Below are 21,327 nucleotides of genomic sequence, written 5' to 3'. Positions count from 1 at the left end.
GGACATGATGTTGCAGTGTAACAAGAATTTCAACCCCAATCTGAGTGATGTCTTGAGGTTGGCAATGACTTTTACCTGAGAGATGTACAGACAGCCATGGGGAGGTGGTAACATTTGACTCAGGCCCTGGTTACCTACTCCATTAAAGGATATCTCAACCAAGCAGAAAAGTGGAGGAAAGAATGTTCCAGGTAGAGAGAATAACATTGCACAGATAGGCAAATACCCAAAACCAATGGCTACAGTGATTTCCTTAAGTATCTTTCCTTTACTCATTTTCTCCACCTGAGTTCGCTGAAGTTGTTAGTGAGTTAGTTACCCACTAACAGTGGCAAAGCACTATTCCAGGAATTAGAACATGCCACCCCCAACACCACCTCCCATCTGCCATCCCAGGCCCTGCTCTTCCCGAGCACGTCCAGCGGCTACCAGATTTTGCGGTGGTGAACTGAGAAACCAGAGCTGCAGCATCTGACAAAGCAGCTCTTACCACCTCAGTTGGTTATTTTTTCCACCATATTCAGAAGATCTCTGAGCACGGTGCATAACCAGCTTCTAAAGAGCTTTGCATAATTCTCTCAACTGTTAGTGATCCTTCGACACCTGCATTCTTAGCAATGGTTATTGCTAGAATTTTGAGTGTTCTTTTAATTATTTCTATATTAATTTTTTACTCTTCATTAGCTGGAGCAGTGACTCCAAGGATGAAGTGCACCAAAGCCAACCACTTACTCAGTGTGTCTGGAGTCTATTTCTTTCTGTCCACATCATTTTCCCCATCAATCTTCAGTGTAGCCACTCCATCTGAAGTTTTGCTAGATGTTCATCTAGGGAGGAGTCAAGGTTAGTGGAGGGGCTCACTCCCACAGAGGACAGTCTGAATCCAGTGAGATTTTAAGAAGCCGCAGATTCCATCCACTCCTGAACTCCCAGAGCACAGGTTAGATAGGACTCCATCTCCTCTCTCCTCCCCTAACAGGTCCTCATCTCCTGCTAGCTCGGCCCAATAACTTATGCTGCAGACTAGAGAGGCATTTGTATTGCCAGATTCTTCTAGCTAAATGTGTACCATGTGTCCCGCTAACCTTTACAACAGCGGGGAAATGTCTTGTAATTAACCAGAATATAAAGGATGAATGGAGCAGCCTGGCAGTCTCCTGTAGTCATTACCATTCGGAGGAGATGAATGCACATAGTAAGATTTCCATCAACCAGTTAGAGCCAGCACTCTTCTCCTGGGAGTCCTGACTGTGTTCACGTGCAGTGAAAAAAAAATGTGTATAGCATACGTGTGTGACTTATATTTTGTATGTGGCTGTTTGTGGCCGTGTGCACTTGTGACTGAGCTGGGTATAGACACAGATATGCACGTATGCATGGAGAGGGACACATGGATGTGGGCAGCCGCTCCAGGCTGCAGATTACCTCCCTATATTGACTGTTCCAGAATATTCCCTCTAGAGACCAGTGGTTTCATGTGATATTGTTGAAAAAGGCTAGTGTATGTTCCACAAAAGAGATTCTCTAGCTCCTTGCTTTTTTTTTTTTTTTTTTTTGAGACAGAGTCTATGTCGCCCTTAGTAGAGCGTCACAGCTCGCAGTAATCTCAAACTCTTGGGTTTAAGTGATTCTCTTGCCTCAGCCTCCCAAGTAGCTGGGACTACAGGCACCCACGACAATACCTGGCTATGTTTTTGTTGTTGTTGTTGGAGTTGTCATTGTTGTTTAACTGGCCCAGGCTGGGCTCGAACCCACCAGCCCCGGTATATGTGGCTGGCGCCCTACCCACTGAGCTACAGGCGCCACCCACTCCTTGCTCTTTTGTCCATCTGCTGGGTTTGACCTTCCTTTCTGACTTTGGGCAAGGATCCTCATCTGCTGGTTGTGCACTTTGGAGGCCTGGAGGGGCTGAGGGGACCTGCCCACATTCTCTGATGTTTTGCATCCCAGTCTGCCCTGGTTTGTTGAACTAGCTCTTCAATGAGCTCATTTTGCAGCTGATTTCACATGGTGTTCCATACCCCATGATCACTCATACCCACCCTGGTGGACTGTTAAAAAAAAACAGATCAGCTACATGTAAGTCAGCGTGTGACCACTTCCTTGGAATTGCTCAAGAACTGAAACCCCAGCATCTGGAAGTTTTTTTTTTAATGCCAACATCCCTGGTGACATGGATCTTGCCGCTCAGTTACATGACTCATCAGCTCTCAAGTGTGTGGGCCAACTGCAGGTTTCCTGTCCCCAGAACCTGGGGCTGGCCAACTGGTCCCAGATGTACATCTTTTAGAGACTGTGTTATTGGTATGAGGATCCTTGCCCAAAGCTCTGCAGCCAATGCACATCCCCAGGATAACATGATGAGGACAGAAACTCTATCCTGGTGACCAAGTGGTGGTCACAGACCACATGGCCGATGCGATCTCTTGACCCAGCCCGGTGGGATGAAAAGTCACAAAGTTCACAGGCACATTAAGGAGCCTCTGTTGCTTTTCGGCTTCCTTCTCATTCTGCTCTCATGACCTTGACAAACTACATCCTGTGGGAAGTAGCAGGACATGAAAGAGGAAGAACAGAAGTTAGTCCCAGTGTGGGAGGTGTGATGACATCACCACACTAAAAGCCGTCTAGTGAACATTAAGCACTGACCCGTCAGGTCAGACAGTCCTCCCTGGGGAGGGACGCGTGGAGAGGACATCAGATTCCTTCAGGGCCTTGAGAGGAGCAGGAGGAGGACCATTTTCCTCCGTGAAGCCTGGAGGAGAGAGAAAGGAGGGCTCCCTATAGCAATGCTTCTCCTTACGGCCACCTGTGTCTCACACACACACACCCGCACCAGCAGCTGCAAGGAAATTCAAGCAGCTTTGCCATGGCAATGGCCTCCCTTGACACCAGATCCTGAGACAAAGAGACTAGGACAGCTCTGACCTCCCTTCCTCCTGGGCCAGGTACTCTGAGCCATCCCTGCCTGGCCTCCAGTGGATTGCACTGGGTCACAGAGAACGCTCACCCACCCTGTCCCAGTGCTTGAGCTGTTGTCACCATGCTGGCACCGCTCCTGTCCTCCTTGGGATGGCAAATCAGAGGGATATCCCCCCTGCCGGACCACATTAGCGAGGCTTGAATAATGCATGTTTTCTCACTAATGCCCTCTGTCTGGTAATGGGTCCACGCTAGTGTTCATTGGAAATTTTCCTGCTGGATACACACGGAGAGTGATGTACATTTATAAAAAGGGTTCGAATGCAGGTTGGGAGGCTATGTCTGTGGTAATAACTGAATTTTATCAGGCATTCAGCATAGACAGTGGCTTGCCAGGGGACAAACCCTTGGGGAACTTTGTGAGGTAGGCAGAGCAGGGGCTGGGAGCCACTCCCCTGCACATCTGATCACTGTGGCTGTGGTTTGGGGATTGGCATGTCCCCTCAAGTCCAGAGCAAATACCTGAGTTTTCAGGGGCTGAGCTCCAGGTGGGAGGCAGACCCTTTGGGAAGATTGACGGTACCCCTGGGACAGGACACAAGGAAATAAGCTGAGGCTCAGCTGGGTGCAGAGCTGCCTCCTGGCTGTGTGGCCTACAGCAAGGCACCCAAACCACTTTTAACCGCCGTTCTATTATCTACCAAGTAGGTTTAATAACTACCGGTCAAGGTCATTGTAGTATAAAGACCAAATGAGTATTGAATGCCAGCAGGCACCACATGTATTCTAGGCATGAGGACGCAGCAATGAATAAAAATCCCTGCCTTTGTGGAGTTTCCATTGCAATGTGGGTGACAAAAATAAGGAAGTAAATGATATAGTGTTAGAAAATTGGGGGGATAAGTAGGGAAGTGAGAGAGCTGGGTTCGGAGGTATCATTTTAATGGAGCAATCAGAGAGGGCCTCCGTGAGGAAGTGTTGTTTGCAAGAACTCTTCAAGGAGGGAGCCAGTTGTTTGCACAAACTCAACAGGGAGCGAGTCACACAGCTATCTCAGAGGCAGGGAAGCATTCTGGGGACCTGGCAGGCTGAATCAGAGCATGCCTGGCATATTGTAGGCACAACAGGGGCCCACAAAGCTGGAGAGGAGTGATTGAAGTCAAAGATAGGACTGGGGAGGTCGAGGAGAGAGCAGGTTGGTCCTTGCAGGCCATTTTAAAGACTTTGGCTTTTACTCTGAGCAGGACTGTAGCTTGGATTGACTTGTTTTAACAGTATTCCTCTGCTCTGGTGCTAAGAACAGACTCTAGGTTGGCAAGGGTGAAAGATGGGAGACCATGGCAATGAGGGGAGAGGTGTCAGCGACTTGGACCAGGGTGATAGATGTGGACGTTGTGACAACTGATCGCAGCGGGATATATTTGGAAGGCTTTGCTGGTAGATCACATGTGGGTGTGAGAGAGAGGAGTCCAGTATGTTGAGTAAAGGAAAGAACTTGTAAAGCACCCAGGGCCTGGCACGTGAGCTGTTGTCACCACTGATGGGCATCAGTGTGGACAGGGCTAAGGTAGCAGGCAGGGGCTGGCTACAAGATGGCACAGGAATCTGGGATTGGGCAGATAACTAGAGACTAGATGAAGCCCTCAGGAGAGTGCTTTGAGGAGCACGGGTGGCCAGATGATGGATACCAAGAGGTGGCCTTCAGAATTGTGGCATTCTAGATCTGGCCCCTTTTGTGTGCTGTTTTGGCAAAGTTCCAGAGAGCTAAGACATGGACTTAATGACAGGGTCAAAGGCAGATTTAGTCCCTCAGGTACTCACTCGAGCCAGATACCATGCCCCAGAGACCTCCAGGACTCAGTTTCTCCTGCCTGCACAGGTTGGCTGCTGTAGGCTGGACTGGGCAAGGCTGACCCCCCCCACCATGTGCCTCTCCTTCTCTTGGGACCAGCCATGCTGTCATTCAATGATTGCAGGGATACGAGAGGGCACGCCTTCTCTGGCAGGTATTTCTCAAGCCTTTGGACCTGTCAAGGATTCCAAATTTCTAATGACCAAAGCAAGTCACATGCCCAAGTCAAGGGATGGTGACATACAATCCACGTCCGTAAAGAGGGACTACAGAATCACACAGCAAAGGGTGTAAAAGTGGGAGACCACCTTTCCCGCCTCCCCTGGAGAGCCAGCCTTGATAGCAGCTCTCCTTCATGTCAGAGATCCCACTGTATTGAAATACTACTCTTGGTAGGGCCCAGCCCGGAGGAGTTCCTGGCTTCAACCCACCATAGCAGTCCCAGACCAAAGGAGGAGATCATTGCAGAGTAGCGATTTTTAACCAGTGCTGCAAAAATTTTTAAAGATCACTAATTAGATAATTTTCAAAAGAAGTTCAAAGCACAGTAAGTGTATTCTTCTTCTTACTCTTTTTGGTTTTTTAATCAACATAATTGAAGTGTGCCACGGAAGTTTATAAGTTCAAGTGTGCCAAGAGATACCAAAGGTTGAAAAACACTGTTCTAGAGGGACTCCCATCCCTGGTCACAGACAACAATTCAAACTGCTTTTCTTCTTGTCTTCCTCTAGTTAAGAAGCAAATTGAGCTGAAGTCTCGAGGCGTGAAGCTGATGCCCAGCAAAGATAACAGCCAGAAGACGTCTGTGTGTAAGTGTCTGCCCGGGGCTCAAGGTCAGACCCGCCGGCGCTGTGACCGCGGGGAAGCCAGATGATGTTGGATAACTTCCCTTCAACCCTGCTTCCCTCCCTCGCGGGCTCTGTGCATGGACACACTGACCCAGTGGCCAGCGAGCAGCCTGGGGCCTGTCCTCTGCCTGCTTCTCCCCTCCCATTTCCCTCCTTATCCAATTTCTCCCTCACTTCCCATTCGAACTGCAGTCCAGGGAGCCATTACTGCTACATTTCTCTCTTTATTTTTCCTTTTGAATCACTCCACCTGCTAAGACAGTCTTTTCAGCTCCTCTTTTAGGAGTCAATAACCTTAGGCAAGGATCTTGGGGGCTTCGGGGCTCCAATTCCACCTCCCAAGGTTAGACTGGGAATGGGGTGGGGAGGAAGATTTCCAGTAACCTCCTCTGAGGATCCCTGGACTGGGCTGGGCAAAGAGGGGCGAGGCCTGCTCTCCGGCCACTAGGGAAGCACCATGGGCTCTGCTTGGGCACAGAGAGGATGAACGTCTTTGAGAACCTGTTCCTGTTCCCAGTGTATGGTTGATTAAAAGAGGCCCAAGGTTGGGGAATGGTCTGGAATGTCGGCCTTAGATACGCTTGATTGGAGCCCGTGCTAAGACACATTAGGGCTAGAGCGCAGGAAGGGTTGGGAAGATTCTGCGCACCCTGCAAGGTGAGCTCGAAAGCAGAGGTGGCTTTTCCAGAAACCCTCCATTTTCCTCCTGGGGGAATGTGGGGAGCTTTCCTTGGTCCCCATACAACCAACCAACCTTGTGGTTTCCCCATTCCTTTCCTCCCTTTGTCCCCCGTTATGCTCCCCAACTCCCTCAAGGCCTTCTCCCCCTCTGCTCTTCCTCTTCTCCCCCCAGCCCCCTCTACCCCTCTTTCTACCCTCCCTGCCCTCCCCCCACTTCTCTCTTGGGCCTCACTTGCTCCGCCACCCTCCTCCCTTTTGTCTCGGCTCCACGCGCTCACTTTCCTGGAGATGCTGGCAGTCCACCTAGAGGAGTGGCACATGCAGGGCGGCGCCACGGTCCTGGGCTCCGTGCTGATCTGTGTAGCTGGGAGAAGGCTGGGCCAGGGACAGTTTGGTCTCTGGCCCGGACCAAGCGGAGCCCAGGTGGGGATTTTCTCTGGTCCTTCAAGCCCTCTGAATGGAGACAAGGTGCCACTGGTGGTTATTTTCAGCTGGGGTCAGTGTCTGTGGTCACCTCTCACCCTGAATGGGCTGGATGGCCAAGGGTAGCCAGGGCAAGCCAGGACTCTGCAGCCAGGGCTCCAGCGTGAGCCTGGACCTCACCGGCTCTTCCCTTCTGTAGTCCCAGGAGACCATGTGAACTGAGGAGGGCCTGGTTGAATTTTAGAGCTTGTCCAGAGGCCACAGGCAAACTTAAGGAAATGGCTCTGGTTTGGGAGTCAAGTGTATATCCCAATTGTCCACATCGGCAGAAAGGGGATGCAGATTTCTACCCTGCCTTCTTCTCGAGGGTGCTATTGGATCTAAGGTGGCCTTCTTCACCAAGGACTTCAAGAGGTCCATAAACTAGATGAAAAATGGTATGCAATGTTGTCAGTGAATTTGCCTGAGAGAGGGTCTGTGGTTTTCATTAGCTGCTTAAAGATGCCCAGAACTCTCTCAGAAAGATGAAGAAATTCTGTTCTAATGGAATACAGTCTTTGAAAAAAAAAAACATGCCTCTCTCTGCCAAAAAGATATTAGTCTCCTTCAGAGTTCCTCACAAAAAGATGGGTATGTGACTCAAGAGGCCTCGGAAGCAGGTAGCCACATGTCTGTAGGTGTCTGGCCCTTTGTGTTCTACCCATATTCCCTGCAGACAGCTGTCCTGAACTGTAGGGGAGGTCTGGACCCCGCTATGTGCCTTCAGTAGGGAGTCCATGTTTGGAGGCAGCCCGTGGGGACATGGACCCCTGGCTATCGATTATGGCCAGCCACCTGTCTGTGCCTCCCAGCACTTTGGGTAGAAGGCATTGCCTTTCTAGGCATGTTGTGGCTTCTTCCTCACCAAAGTGACCCTCCCAAGATGGATAAGTCTTACCCTTCTTTCAGTAGACACCAACAAATACAAGCAGCTGGTTTTGAATAAACAGTGAAGGCTGGAATTACAAAACGAAAGGGGAAATGCCTCTTGCCTCTGTCATTCAGACAGTAAACTGTTTGCTGAGATTTAAGTTTTCTTATTTCCTGGGGAACCTGGAAGGTCCTCCTGGGACTGCTGTTATCTTCTCCGTGCTCCCTGGGAGAGGAAACTGGCCAGGTGTGCATGGCGTCCCCTCTGGGTTTGTGACTTCCTGGATGGCGCCTGATCCTCCTCTGGGGCTGGCTAATTTCGAGGGAGGTAGGGGGATCTGCGCTGTCTGTTGGGGCTGTGTCTTGGTGGGTGGCCTTTGCGATGGTATCTCCTCTTTGGTCCAGCCCCATCATCATCGGGCGGCCACCTGTTCGGTCTGCTTCCCGGGTGGTGTCACTACTGAATGAGAGGGCAGGAGTGGGGGCAAGAAACTGCTGTACATTTATTCTTCATGCGCTACAAGGGGGCTGTGTGTTCCCATGTGGTGGTCGGCAGGGATATCGGGGTGGATGTGGTTCCAGGGCAGTGTTGAGTAGGGAGGACCTAACAAGAGGTGGGTCCTTAGCTGGGAAGTCCATAGTGGGAACAGATCTCCATGAGGCTGTATGGGGGGTTGATAACCAACAAGTACAGCTCAGGATTCCTCACAGCTTTTCCCAGGTACCCTAGAGAGTGACGTCTTCTTTCCATTACTTGTGAAGCATGAGACTCCCAGGAGGCAGGAGTGTGCTGTGCTGTGAGGGATGGTATTCCATCTCATTATCCCAGCCTGAAGGTGTCTGGACTGGTGGGAACGGTGACTTTGTTAAGTTCAAGATCTGAAAGCTTTGGAGGTAGAGGCTCGGCAAAGAAGGGGATGGGGGTAGGGGACAAGCATACAGTGGGGGGGACCAGTTTTAACCTGGCAGTGTGGAATGTCAGAGAAAGGGAGGCTAACAGGAGGCCTTGCATTCACCAAACACAACCAAAGGGGTCTCTGATGTCTCGCTGGAGGGTGCGGTCTGCCTGGGCTACCTGGAGGTTTGAACAAGGTCAACACCAGACTCAGACTGTAGCAATGAGCTTTAGACTCAGTGAATCTAATAAGGGCTCCCTGTCTTCTCCCCTCCAGGAGATCCCCCTGCACCCTCACAGGTACCCAGCCCTGGAAACCCCTGCTCCCTGCCCTCACGCCCTGGTCCTCCATGAGCCCCGGGGATTTTTCCTTTGCCACAACATGCCCAGATTTTTCCTTTGTCCTTCCCACTGTGTCATACCTGTTTCCATCACCAGGCTCTTGTCCTCAACCCTCAACTTTAATCACAAAAATTCCTAACTCACCTCCCAGTAACCAGCCCACCCCGAGCAATGGGTCTCACCACACCCTTTTCCCCCTTGGAACGCCTCAGTGATGCCTGGTCACTTTCAGGATCTGACTGGAACTTTTTCCAAGTCTGATCTCGGAAAATCACCTTCTACCCTCCCTTGTCATCCTTCAGCCTCCCCACTGCACGGGCCACCCCTAGTTCTGTTTCCGTGTTCCCACTTAGCTCCTCATGCCTATATGTCTGCCTTTATCATCTCTGCTGCCATGTGTCCCAATCCCGCTGCCTCAGAAGGTCCATATTAAGTGCCACCTCCTCCAGACAGCCTTTCCCACTTCTCCCAGGACTGTGAGACTGGCCTTCCCTGCAGGTGCATGTGGCATCCTCCCATATGTCCCACTGTCTGTTTCCATATTTCACGTCTTCACTCAACTGGAAGCCCCTTGAGGACAGGGGACATACGTGACTATTCTTGGCATTTCTCGTGGTATCCAAATAAAGCCTTGTACACAGTAGGTGCTCAATGAATACTTATGTACCTATGTGAGTCAGTGTGTGTGGGGGTAGCGGAGCGCTTTGCTCACATCGTGGGGCACTGAGGGGAATGGGAGGGAAATGTGTAAACGCAGGGAATGTTGCTCCAGATGCCCTGTCATCCCTCCTCTAGAGGTCGCTCTTGGGACTGTGGGATTGGTGAGTCCTTGAATGGAGCTCCTGTGACCGGGCTGTCTACCTGGCCCCAGCTCCTGCTCATCCACAAAGCCAGAAATCCAGGAGTATGAGGGGTTCCAGCCTCATCAATATGTGCATCCCGTGAACGATTAACAGGCGGGGGCTGAGGGTTCCTACCCTCTCCACCGCATGTGTATCCGCCGCCCCAGCCCAGCTTCTCCTCCGGCCGAGACAACTGTGCATATGGTTTTTGTAAACAGGACATTGGTATTGGCAAGTGTCCAAGCATCACACCACCTGCCAGAACCATCACAGGGGCCATCACTACTACTGAGTGCCTTTGGCCAGTGGCCTTGGGCGGGGGGTGCTCTGGTTCCTGCTTACTGTGGCTTGAGAAGTATCTGATGGGAAGAGGTGTCTCAGAGGAGATGTCCATGTTCCAGCGACAGTCCCTGCTTTGAACTTCAGACCGTATCTCTCTCTTACATGCTTTACCGTTTCTGACCATGCATCCACCTTTTATTTAACTTTCTTTGAGTCATTTCTCCATTTGGGGCTGAGGTGGGGGGCTCATCTCATCTAGAGTCTCCACCCCTAGACCTGTAGCACAGGGTGGGGAGGTCACCAGGGCTGTGGACAGGCCACCTCTGGCCGCTGGTGTGGGACAAGGGAACTGGGGGGTGGTTGGGGTGGAGGCCTGTTTCTGAACCCACGTGCTCTAAATGACCTTGCTCATAGCAGCTGCCCACCTTGCACACTCAGGAAAGCCCAGGCCAGAAGCCCAGCCATCCCGTGTGGGCCCAGCAAAGCAGGGCCTCATGCTGTGTCTGCTTCCACCTCCCACCCTGAGACATTGCCCTAGCGGTGTCTTCCTGTGACTACCCATCTCTGTATATGCTGTTTTTTTGCCTTGTAGTAACTCAGGTTGGTGTATCCCAAGGACATAATATGTGTCCAGATCCTGGCATACCCGAAAGGGGCAAAAGACTAGGCTCGGATTTCAGGTAAGACCTATTTGGGAACTTCTTGACTGTAAAAAGGTGGGGTGGCCTGGCTCGGGGGAAGATAGGGGCTGGTCTTCCTGGACGTGGGAATGGAGAGAATGGTGTGGACACAGAAATATATAACTTTCTGGAGCTGTGGCCTTCAACAGTCTCCCTGGCCCAGCCTTTGGAACACTGCCTGTGCTTTATGAGGGGCCCATAGACTGCCAGGGTAACATCCAGGGCGCAAAGGACTGCCATCTCAGGATTGATGCTTCCGTAGGCAGCTCACACCTGTGATAATCTAGGGGACCCTAGGGCCTGGCAGAAATGTTTGCAAACTTTTTCGTTATCCAGGCATTTTCCCATAATCCTCCTTTTTCTTTAAAGTTTATGGGTATCATCCACCCACCCTTAGCTGCCCTAGCTGATGCTTATCTCAGAAGATTGCTGTGTTGTTCACAAAGTCACCTTTTAACTCAATCCTAAAACCATTAAATGGTCAATAAAAAGAAAAAGATGGAGAGCAGATGTTCCTTCCGATGGAGATTTTCAGTGATAAAACAGTGGAGCAGAGATTAAAGGCCAGAAAGAGAAATAATGTTCCACGTGGCACTTCTTTGTGGAACCAGCAAGAACTCAGGGCTGGGCACGGCAGGCCCCGGGATTGAGCTCACAGACACACCTTGTCTCCCAGGTTAGGATCCAGTGTCCAGTTTACCTGCAATGAGGGCTATGACCTGCAAGGGTCCAAGCGGATCACCTGTATGAAAGTGAGCGACATGTTTGCTGCCTGGAGCGACCACAGGCCAGTCTGCCGAGGTGAGGGTGCCTGGGGAAGGGAGCCCAGCCAGAGACTGGGCCAGCTATGGGGAAGAAAGCCCAGCTCTGCGCATCTGAGACCCAGCTCTTGCCCCGACTGGCTCCCTGTGCTCCTTGTGTTTATTTATAAATTAACATATTTATTTAGCAATTTATTTATCAAGGCCTGTACTAGAGGAAGGAAAAATAAATGTGGTCCTTGCTCACCTGACAGTCCAAAGGGGTAGCCACATATAAAACGGGTTGCCAGATGATAACCGTTGACAAGATACTACAACCACATCTGCTAGGAAGGGCAGCCACCTTGAACCCCCCCTCCATTATAACACATACATGTCCTGAGCCCTCCATGCCAACGCCCTTGTATCTTTGCCCACACTCTGTGATAAACAGACCTGTCGCTCCTGGAAGCTCTTAGCTATGCAGAAGTGACATGGACCACCAAGATCAAAAGGCTTCTCTGTGGGATTCCACATCTGAGTGTCTTGTTTGTAAGGGCTCTGCCACTCACATTCCCAGCTGTCTCATAAGCCAAGGCTGTGCCCAGATAGACTCGGCTGGCCTATCTCCCAGGCCCCAAATAATTAGAAGGGGATGGGGGTAGGAGACAAGCATACAGTGGGGGGACCGGTTTTAACCTGGCAGTGTGGAATGTCGGAAAAAGGGAGGCTAACAGGAGGCCTTGCATTCACCAAACACAACCAAAGGGGTCTCTGATGTCTCGCTGGAGGGTGCGGTCTGCCTGGGCTACCTGGAGGTTTGAGCAAATAATTTTAAAATATCATACCTAACAGTATTTCTGTAGTGGGGCAGGGCCACCAGCTGTTTCTGTGGTAGAGAAGCCCTGCCCTCATTTCCCAGGGCATAAGCAAAGAGAACCCCCAAGCTCTAGGGAGCTAGATGAGCTTTAAAAACCAAAAGATGCTCTTTTGAGAGCCCCTTGGGAAGAGAAGGTATGTTGCCCACTGTAAAATTAATTCTGGATCCTTCTAATCCAGTAGTTCTCAACCTTCCTAATGCTGCGACCCTTTATACAGTTCCTGTGGGTCACAACCCACAGGCTGAGAACCGCTGTTCTAATCTAAGAAAGAGAGTCTCTGCCTAGGCATATGCATCAAGAGGAAATTCATGCAGAGTAAGAAGGGTCCGGGAAAAATAACTTAAGATCATTATTCTACTCAGGAAGGGACAAAGTCGGAAGAGGGGCATGAAAACATCTTTCAAATTAGCTTTTGATTTATTCATCCTCACTCAACTTTACATGTGGCCATGATCCACCATGTATAATGTACTTTGCATTCCACTGATTCCAGCTATATTATTTCAGGGATTTTACATAGCTAGTATGTTTCTTTTTAAAATGAAAGAACACAAAAGTATTCTTGTTATAACTTGTTATAACTCAGCAATTGGGCAAATCACCTATTTCCTTTAAGCCTTTCTCACCTATGAAACTATAGATGATGGTACCCATGTGACTCTTCTTGTGTTTAATGTGAAGATCAAATGGAGTTGTGGATGTGTCAACCATTTATGAATTGGGAAATGCTAGAAGGAAAAAAAATCAAATATCTTCGTGCTAGTTGAATAGGAGCTAGATAGGGCGAAGACTTGTGTTTTGTTCACCCGCTAACATATAGTAGGTGCTCAATACCATGATTGAATAGTACACCACTCCAACCGCAGGGAACCAAGACAGCAGCTGTAGAGAGAGGCATAGAATTATCAAGTGTGAGGACTTCTGCCAACCTGTTGTTTCACAACTCCTTTTGAGAATCCAGACTAACAATGCCTTTAGGCAGTGGTAGGATCTGATCTGTCCCCGAGACCTTTTCACTAGAGAAAGGTTGTTCTTTTAGTAATGATGGTTGTTTATGTGAACATGCCAAGAGTGGGGAAGGGCTGGTGTTTCAGCCGTAAGGAAGCTCAGAGTCAAATAATATGCTCATCTTTTTCTCCAGTGACTTGGCCCCACGGGACTCTGAATTCTCTGCTACATTTTCACTAAGCATTGAGCTAAGTTTCTTTTCACATTGTCATTTCATTTCATCCTCTGCCGCTGTGAAACATGGCAGAGGATGGTTCGAATCAGCCATCCTCTTGGGATGTCCTTGGGACAGTTTCTTCACCTCTCTGAATCTCCTTCGTTCTTGCTAAAAGGTGGTGACAATAGAATGTGACTTCATGCCATTACTTAGAGGACCAGTCGAGGCAGTGCTGGTCTAGAATTGATGCCGGTGCTTCTGCAAGGCTTAGGTGCATGCTGAGTTTAACTTGCTCAAGCCCTGTCAGTTTGCATATAGCTTCCTTAAGCCCCGGAGCAAACCTCAGCCTCTAGTGAGGCTGCAGGTCCTTTGTCACGCCTGTTTCCTCGCCATCTTGTCCAATCCTATTGCAGTCGTACAGTTCGGGAGTCCCATAGACTTTGATCGGGATCCCATTTCTGACACCTATTAGCTTGCTGGCCCTGGGCTGGTGCCTTCAACTTTTTTAGCCACGGGGCCTTCATTTATGAATAGGGAAAACAAAACCTCTTTGCCTAGTGATGGTAAAATTCTAACAAGTCATTTTATAGAAAGTGACCAGTGCTGACAGTGATGGAGAGTGGATTCTCAATACAGGTTAACCTTCCTGCCTTCATCTCCGTCAAGTAGGCCACAGTGAGGGAGAAAGAGAGACAGCTATCACCAGGGTTCAGATTTGGATAATCCGCGTTGGGCCTCCCAGAGGCCAAGAGCTGAGATAGATATTAGATCCAAGTGTCCTTTATTTTGGCCGTTTTTAAGCTTTTTCTTTTAAAATCTTTTGTTCATAATTCATTGCAATTACTATTCTAATTGTGATTTTTTAGGACCGATTAGGTGAACCATACCTTAAGATTAGAAGGGGACAAAACTCTTTTAATTCCAAGAAGTTCCACGAAGAAGCAGGTTACCAATCACGTTCTAAGATAGGATTGCCACCATACACAATGGTGTTATTTTTTTCCCTCTAATGAATTCAAAATATGATTCCATTTGAAATATTCATTTTTCCACACAATTAATTCTACTAAAACACAGGGTCTGGCAAATAATAGGTTCTCAATAAATGTTTGAGGACTACCTGAATGAATCAGTGATTGAAATGAATGAACAATGTGGAACTGCGCCCTCATTTTGGAATTTGAAATTAGGTATTCACAGGCCTTTCTTTTCTTTCCCTCCCACCAGAAGAAATAAGCTTCATTTGACTCCTCGAAAGTTTTGATTATACAAAGGAGATGGAAGGCTACATGAAAAACAGTGACAGCAATTCTGTTCAACCCCAGGTGTGGGCAGGATGATACAACATAGGGCTTATCAGACTTAGTTTTACATAGGGAGCCCAATATATAAAATGAATTTTTACAGTCTCTCAAAAAAATAAAATAAATGCAAATGGAGAATCTCTCATGAAAGGAAGGGCCGGGGACTTGGATCACCCCCTCCTTCACCAGTCTCAGCCAGCTCGACGAAGCCCTAGCGCCCCGGGGTCTCTGGGGAGCAGGTTTGTAAACCACTAGAACCGTGAAAAGAACCAAATTAATAACCAGGAGACATGGTTTCTTGTGACCATAGGTTGGTGTTGATGGAGAATGGGGATTAATTACCAGCTCCAGATGGGATTTTTTACAGCTGATGAATCACAAAGTAAATAATTAACGAAATATATATATATATTATTTTTTCTTCATGACTAAATCCACTTTCTCCATCTATCTATCTCTATCTCTGTACACATACACACACACATGGAATAAAAGCCTTGTTGGTGGATAGAATACAAGGCTTGGGACTCAGTGACCTAAAGTAAACTTTCAACTTCGTAATTAACAAGCCATGTGGCACAGGGGAAAGAAAAGTCACTGAAATGTGCTGAACCTTTTTCTTCATCTGTAAAATGGGAAAGAAACAATGGCAACGTGGCACAAATCAGCTGAACGAAGAGTCATGATAATTACAGGTGTCTTGGAGGCCTTCATTGGATCAGCTTCCTGGGACTGCCCCTTAAACACTATTGCCCAGAGTTCTGTTTGCATCTCTTTTCTCTCTTTTGCTCCTTCCTCTCCCTCTTCTCTTTTATTCTTTCCTTCTATCCATTCTCTCCTGACCTCTCTTCTTTCACTACCCAGTCTGGACCTCAAGACAACTCACTGATACCTTCAGCTCCCCCCTGCTCTCATATCTGCTTGGTGAAATGCAGCTATGTCCCTTCCTGTCCTGTCCCTGGCTCCGCCCTTCTCCTCTCTACCTGTTCTCCCTAGATGATGCCTTCTGACTGTCCTGGAACACATGCCCCTGGCTGCAGCCCTGAGAGTGTCTTGAGTGCCTATGTGATCATAATAAAGCTCCCATTTATTAAATTATTCATACTTGTATAAAGCATTGCACTGGGCATTTTTCATAGTTTCTTTGTGAGGAAAGGGGCAATAACCTTATTTTATGTTTAGCTGAAGCTCAGAGGGGTTGGCTAGCTTGCCCAAGGCCACAAAGCTAATTCGTTGAGCTGAGTTGCAAACCCTGACTCCAAAAGCCAAATCCCACTTCTGCTTGCAAACCACACCTGGACATCCTTTGGGTTTAATATATTGGACGGAACCATGCAGAACTACTCCCCACTTATTTTAATAAAAGTTTAAACTCCTAGAACAATTTCAATTAATGAGCAAAGTATTGCCATATACACTTTCCCCAGATTCAAACAGCTACTTTTAAGGAATTAATGGAGGAGAAGGAAGCTGAGGAGAGTCGGTCAGAGGTAGGAGAAAAGAGGCAGCACTGAAGCCAAAGAACACGAGTCTCACATTAGAGAAGGGTCAGTAGGGTTGGGTACTCCAGAGAGGCTATGTCTTATAATGACTGAAATGCGACCATTAGAGTTATGTGGCTCCACCAAGCATCACATTTGATATGTCTCTGCAAGGAGCTAGCCTAGGAAGACCAGGGAGAGAGCTGCAGCTTCCATTATGATGGCAAACCATGAGTCTGTGGGGCCACCATGATTCTCCTGGCAGCCCCCAGGCCCCAGAATTAGGAAATAGAAGAGGTGGCTGGTAGGGTTGAACAGATATAGGCATTTCACCAAGCAGATCTGAGAGTATGGGTAGAGCTGAGGGTATCAGTGAGTTGTCTTGAGATCCAGTCTGGGTGGTAAAAGAAGAGAGGTCAGGAGGGAAAAGATGGAGGGACAGAATGTGGGAACCAGAGGGCTGGAGGGGTAGCAGGTGCACTGAGACCAAGTCACTCTGCTGGGAGCATAGGCAGTGGGGGAAGAAATGGGGTGATTGGTATTAAGATCTGTGAGTTACACTTTATGGGGGCAAGACATGATTGCAAGAGGGACTTTACCTAACAATTGCAATCAGTGTAACTGACTTATTGTACCCTCAATGAATCCCCAACAATAAAAAAAAAAAAAAAAGATCTGTGAGTTAGACTTTCTGGGTTCCCAGGACAGCTGGGCACTAGGTGCAACCGTGGGCATGGTTAATCTCAGAACAGAGGGAGCGCAGGGTGCCAGTTCTCATGAGAAGAAGTTGACCTCCAAAAGAAGGGAGCATCCCTCTGTTGGAACAGGAGAGAAAAAGAAAATCAGCATGTACACAGACGGTATTGTACTTTTAGGCAGTGGGAGAGGGGATGTGCCTGCCAGATGGATGGCTCTGCTTCCTCCATAAAGAGTGAGGTGAGGTCATCAACTGAGAGGAAGGGGAGGTGAGGGGAAGGGCAAGAGGTCTGAATGGCAAGATAGGAGGTGTGACAAGGTCTTTGAACAGAACAGGAGCATGAGCTCATAGAGCTAAATAGTAGGGTCACTGGGCAACAGGTAGGATTTTTTGACTTTATAATGACATCACTCTTCCTACTCATGTGATTTTTTTTTTTCTCCAGCAAAACACAACCTCATGGGGGTAGGTATGGAGGATGTGGGTGGAGGGGTTCATCCACAATTGATGTCTTCCAGGCAACTGATTAAAGGAAAAAGAAGCAAGGGACTTGGGAGGACTTGCAAGAAAATGTTCATAATGGTGGACCATGGGATCTAAGTTGGGTAAGGACAGAAGACAAGACAGGAGGGGCTGATGGGTAGAGAGAGGATATTGATGTCAACAGAGTGGAGGTGACGGTAGAACAAGATGAGTTCTTCTGGGCTTCTGCAAGCATTTGTTGAAAGAAACACTAGAAGGTGGGAGCAAGATCTTCCCTGCAGAGGCTGCAGAGGAGGCAGTGGCTTGGGAGGGGGAGATGGGCTTCAAGAAGGCAGTAGCAATAACAGGAGGTTGCGGTTATGTGCAAAAGATGTTGCAGTTATGTGCAGAGGTTTGCTTGGCTTGGACAGCTGGGTGGGGAGAAGACAGGCAGTCAGGGGCACCTGCATCTGGAACAGTTCCTTTTTTGGTGCCAAGTTATTTCAGTTCTGGAACTGGCTGTGGTGCCTCCCTGTGGTCCCCATTATATGGTGTAGTGATGTCCAGACCAAATGTAGGAGTGGCTGCAGAGCTCAAGCATAGACGCTCTCTCCTTCAAGCTGGCCAGAGGAACATTTGATGTGGAAAGGCAAAGAGAGTGACATAACAATATGTTCAACCATTTATTGAGACATTGTCTGAGCATCTATAATTTTGCCACCCATCTGGGTTTCTGCGATGAGCTTTCTGTGTGCTGGTGGGCTCCCGGGAGCTGGATGCTCAGAGGAATTCTGTCAGTCTACAGGACCCCTGACCTTGCCCAGACAGCAGAGGAAAAGAGTAGCTATTTCTCCATTCTGAACCTAGTTTAAAGTGCCCCGTGCTAACTAACTGCAGGTCGTAATTTTAGTTAAACCCTTCTAAGCCCTTACAGTGGTAAATGCCTTTTTGGCCTGCTCTCTCATTACTTTCAGCTTGTATCAACAGACTGCAAATACCATCTAATTCTGGGAAACAAGTGTAAGATAAATTGAGTCTGAATCTGAGGGCTTTGGCAGCAAAATCTGACTTTCCAGAAGAGGTGCAATAGGAGGGTGCTGGTAAAGATGTGTAAGGCTGCTCTGCAGGGGGAGAGTTCTGAACCCACAGGTCCTCTTTGCAAAGGTGGGATGGAATCAGGGTCTTGTATTTGATTATCTTATGCTAATTCATTTGGTAATGTCTGTCTCAGATGTGGTTGGGGGAAAGAATCTATGTTGAGAAACTTTAGGAAAGGTAGGAAAAGAAGAGCCTTAGCCATGGGAGAAATCTCGGGCATAGAAAAACAGAGTGGACATGGCATTGGGAATCTGATATTCTAGGTCCCCAAGGTTGAATACTGACCCTGTCCCAGGCTGAGCTTCACGTCCTTCATCTCATATTTAAATCCATCCTCACCATATCTCAGTGAGGGAGTATCACTCACCTTTTATAGATGAAGAGGTAGATCAGAGAGGTTTTCTGACTTACCAAGGTTTAAACAACCTGCAAAGAGATTCAGATCCAAAACCCCAAAGGCTGACCTGGCCTCAATCATGCCACACTGCCTTAGGGCCCAGTTGTTATCAAGAACAATCTGTGGATCTCAGTGTTTCTCAGCAGAGAATTAAAGGAGCAAACGGATACACAAAAGGGAGAGGAGGGAGGGCTCAAACTTGGTTCAACTGCCATTGGAGCTCAGCGCCTTCACGTGTAGGATGGGGTGAGCCATCAGTAGGGACTTCCTCACAGGAAGTGTGGAGCTAGCAGAGACGAGGGAGCAGTTCTGATCCCAAACCCCCTTGAAAATAACCCTCTGACAATACCTTCTGTGCTTGGTTGGAACTTTGTTCATCCTTCTTTCTTCCACTTGACATGGCTTTTCAGAGGCAGTTGGCCAGACAGTTTTCTCTCCCCACATTCTGCCCGGCCCATGACAGACACTCAGTAAATGTTGGAATAAATGAGTACAGGAACAAATGCATGAAATGAGAAGAGGTTCATTCTGTCCAGGAACTGTGGTCCCTGCTTCCCAAGACCCTTCCAGGAAGGGTATCCTGGGGGAGGTCTAGCACAGCCCTGTCCACAAGTGGAGAGGAGTTCTAAGATACTTAGCCCCATCGGAGGAAACGAGATTTGACACCAGCTTCATATTAGTTAGGCTTGTTGCGTTTGCTCACTATTTCCTTACTTTTAGGCACTTTGCCTACAATTAGGATAAATTGCCATGTGGGCAGCCACGGAATAGACTTATAGAGCCCTTTATTAAAATAGCTGAGCACTAACATTAAAGACAGAAGTGGCTAGAGCTAAAGTACATGCATTTAAAGAAAGCAAACACCTAGGTACAATGTAGTACCTTAACTGTTATCAATCACTACTTAATCTAATTAGTTTAGAAGCTATTTTAAAGAGCTTAATTAGATTAAGCTGTGATTGATAACACTTTATATCTACTTGAGTAGAGCACTTCTTCTAATTCACCTTGAATCTACGCTTCCAGTCAAAAGCCTGTTTCAGGCATGAGCTGAGTGTGGAGTGGGTTTAGGGAAGTGCTGAAATTACTTTGGGTGCCTGGCACTGGGCTAAGTCAGGGACCTTCACAAAGTTCTTGGGCACAGATATTCTGAGACCTAATGGGGTGGCCTTGACAAAGACAGCTTGAGTTTCTACTGCAAGAAACCTGGGGGTGTCACACCGGGCAGCATTGAGGGCTGGCAGGACCTGGAATGAGCTTCAGGTGCAGAGCAGCACTCAGCTGGTTTGGAGGGCAGGAGTGCAAGTAGGTCAACAGAGCAGGACCTGGGTTGCTCAGCAGGCTCATAGGTGCCAGGACCCACTTTAGGGGAACACAAATAGTACTAGCCCACACCCTCTTGGTGAAGAAGAGCTGCTTCATCACTGTGGAGCTGTGGCCTGGGGGTGGACAGGACACGCCGGGAGGTGCTGATCCTGCGTGGGAAGTTCACTGTTGCCCACAGAGCAGCAGGACAGGGTATCTGGAGCTTGCTCCTGCTCCAGAGCTCCAGGCACTGTGCTTCCCTTTGAGCCCGCAGAGAACTGAGGGGGGTGGGCACAGGAAGTAGAAGGTTATGTCTGGGGTGGGATGTGCAGATTCAGTGTCTTGTGGGCTGGGAGTGGAAGGTGGCGAGGGGAGCTGGACATGGTCTAAACTCAGAAGCGTATCTCTCATCTCCTCTCTGCAGCCCGCATGTGTGATGCCCACCTTCGAGGCCCCTCGGGCGTCATCACCTCCCCCAATTTCCCCATTCAATATGACAACAATGCACACTGTGTATGGATCATCACAGCTCTCAACCCCGCCAAGGTAAGGCTCTTGGGGGCCAGGGGAGTGGTGACCTGTGGGCAGGGCCAGGTGGAGGACAGTTGGTTTCAAGCCCAGAACTGTGGGTGATAGACAATTCTCTGAAATTGTTTTTTATTAATATTGATCAAATAGAAAGCATATCTATTAAATATAAGATAGAAAAAAACATGAATACCACAAACACCTGTGCAGCCATCTTCCAGCTCAAGAAAAGAAAAATCTGTTACCTTAGTGATGTGTGCTTCTCACCAATCCCATTCCTTGTCCTATACCCTCCGAGGCTAACTGTCACCTCAATGGTGAGTTTGTTTTCCTTTACACTTAGCACTTAACTGTGTATCCCTAAAAATACATTGCTTAGTATGCCAACATTTGAATGTCATGTAAATGTAATCATGCTGTGTGTATTTTTAAACAACTTCACTTAAAATTATGTCCCTAAGTTTTATCTATGTTAGTGTGTGTAGTTTTACACCACTATATACACCATAAGTTTATTTCCTATTAGTTTTTTTGTGTGTGTTCTTTATGCTGTCCCGTAAATCTTATAAGCATCTTGTCAAGATCTACAAAAT

The 21,327-nt window shown here is 48.3% G+C and overlaps 1 protein-coding gene across 1 annotated transcript in view; it reads left to right on the top strand.

The window, feature by feature from the left end:
* CSMD2 (CUB and Sushi multiple domains 2) overlaps positions 1-21,327 on the top strand; it is a 580,815-nt gene that overhangs the window by 302,488 nt on the left and 257,000 nt on the right. Inside the window, exons 7-10 of the mRNA XM_053576806.1 lie at positions 5,506-5,583; positions 10,589-10,676; positions 11,353-11,477; positions 20,631-20,752. Coding sequence (XP_053432781.1) covers positions 5,506-5,583; positions 10,589-10,676; positions 11,353-11,477; positions 20,631-20,752 — 413 coding nt within the window. The remainder of the gene's footprint in view (positions 1-5,505; positions 5,584-10,588; positions 10,677-11,352; positions 11,478-20,630; positions 20,753-21,327) is intronic.

The sequence above is a fragment of the Nycticebus coucang genome, chromosome 22 (assembly GCF_027406575.1).
Source record: "Nycticebus coucang isolate mNycCou1 chromosome 22, mNycCou1.pri, whole genome shotgun sequence".
Classification (NCBI taxonomy): Eukaryota; Metazoa; Chordata; class Mammalia; order Primates; family Lorisidae; genus Nycticebus; species Nycticebus coucang.
The sequence above is the reverse complement of the archived record's forward strand: the minus strand, read 5'-3'. Positions and strand labels throughout refer to the sequence as shown.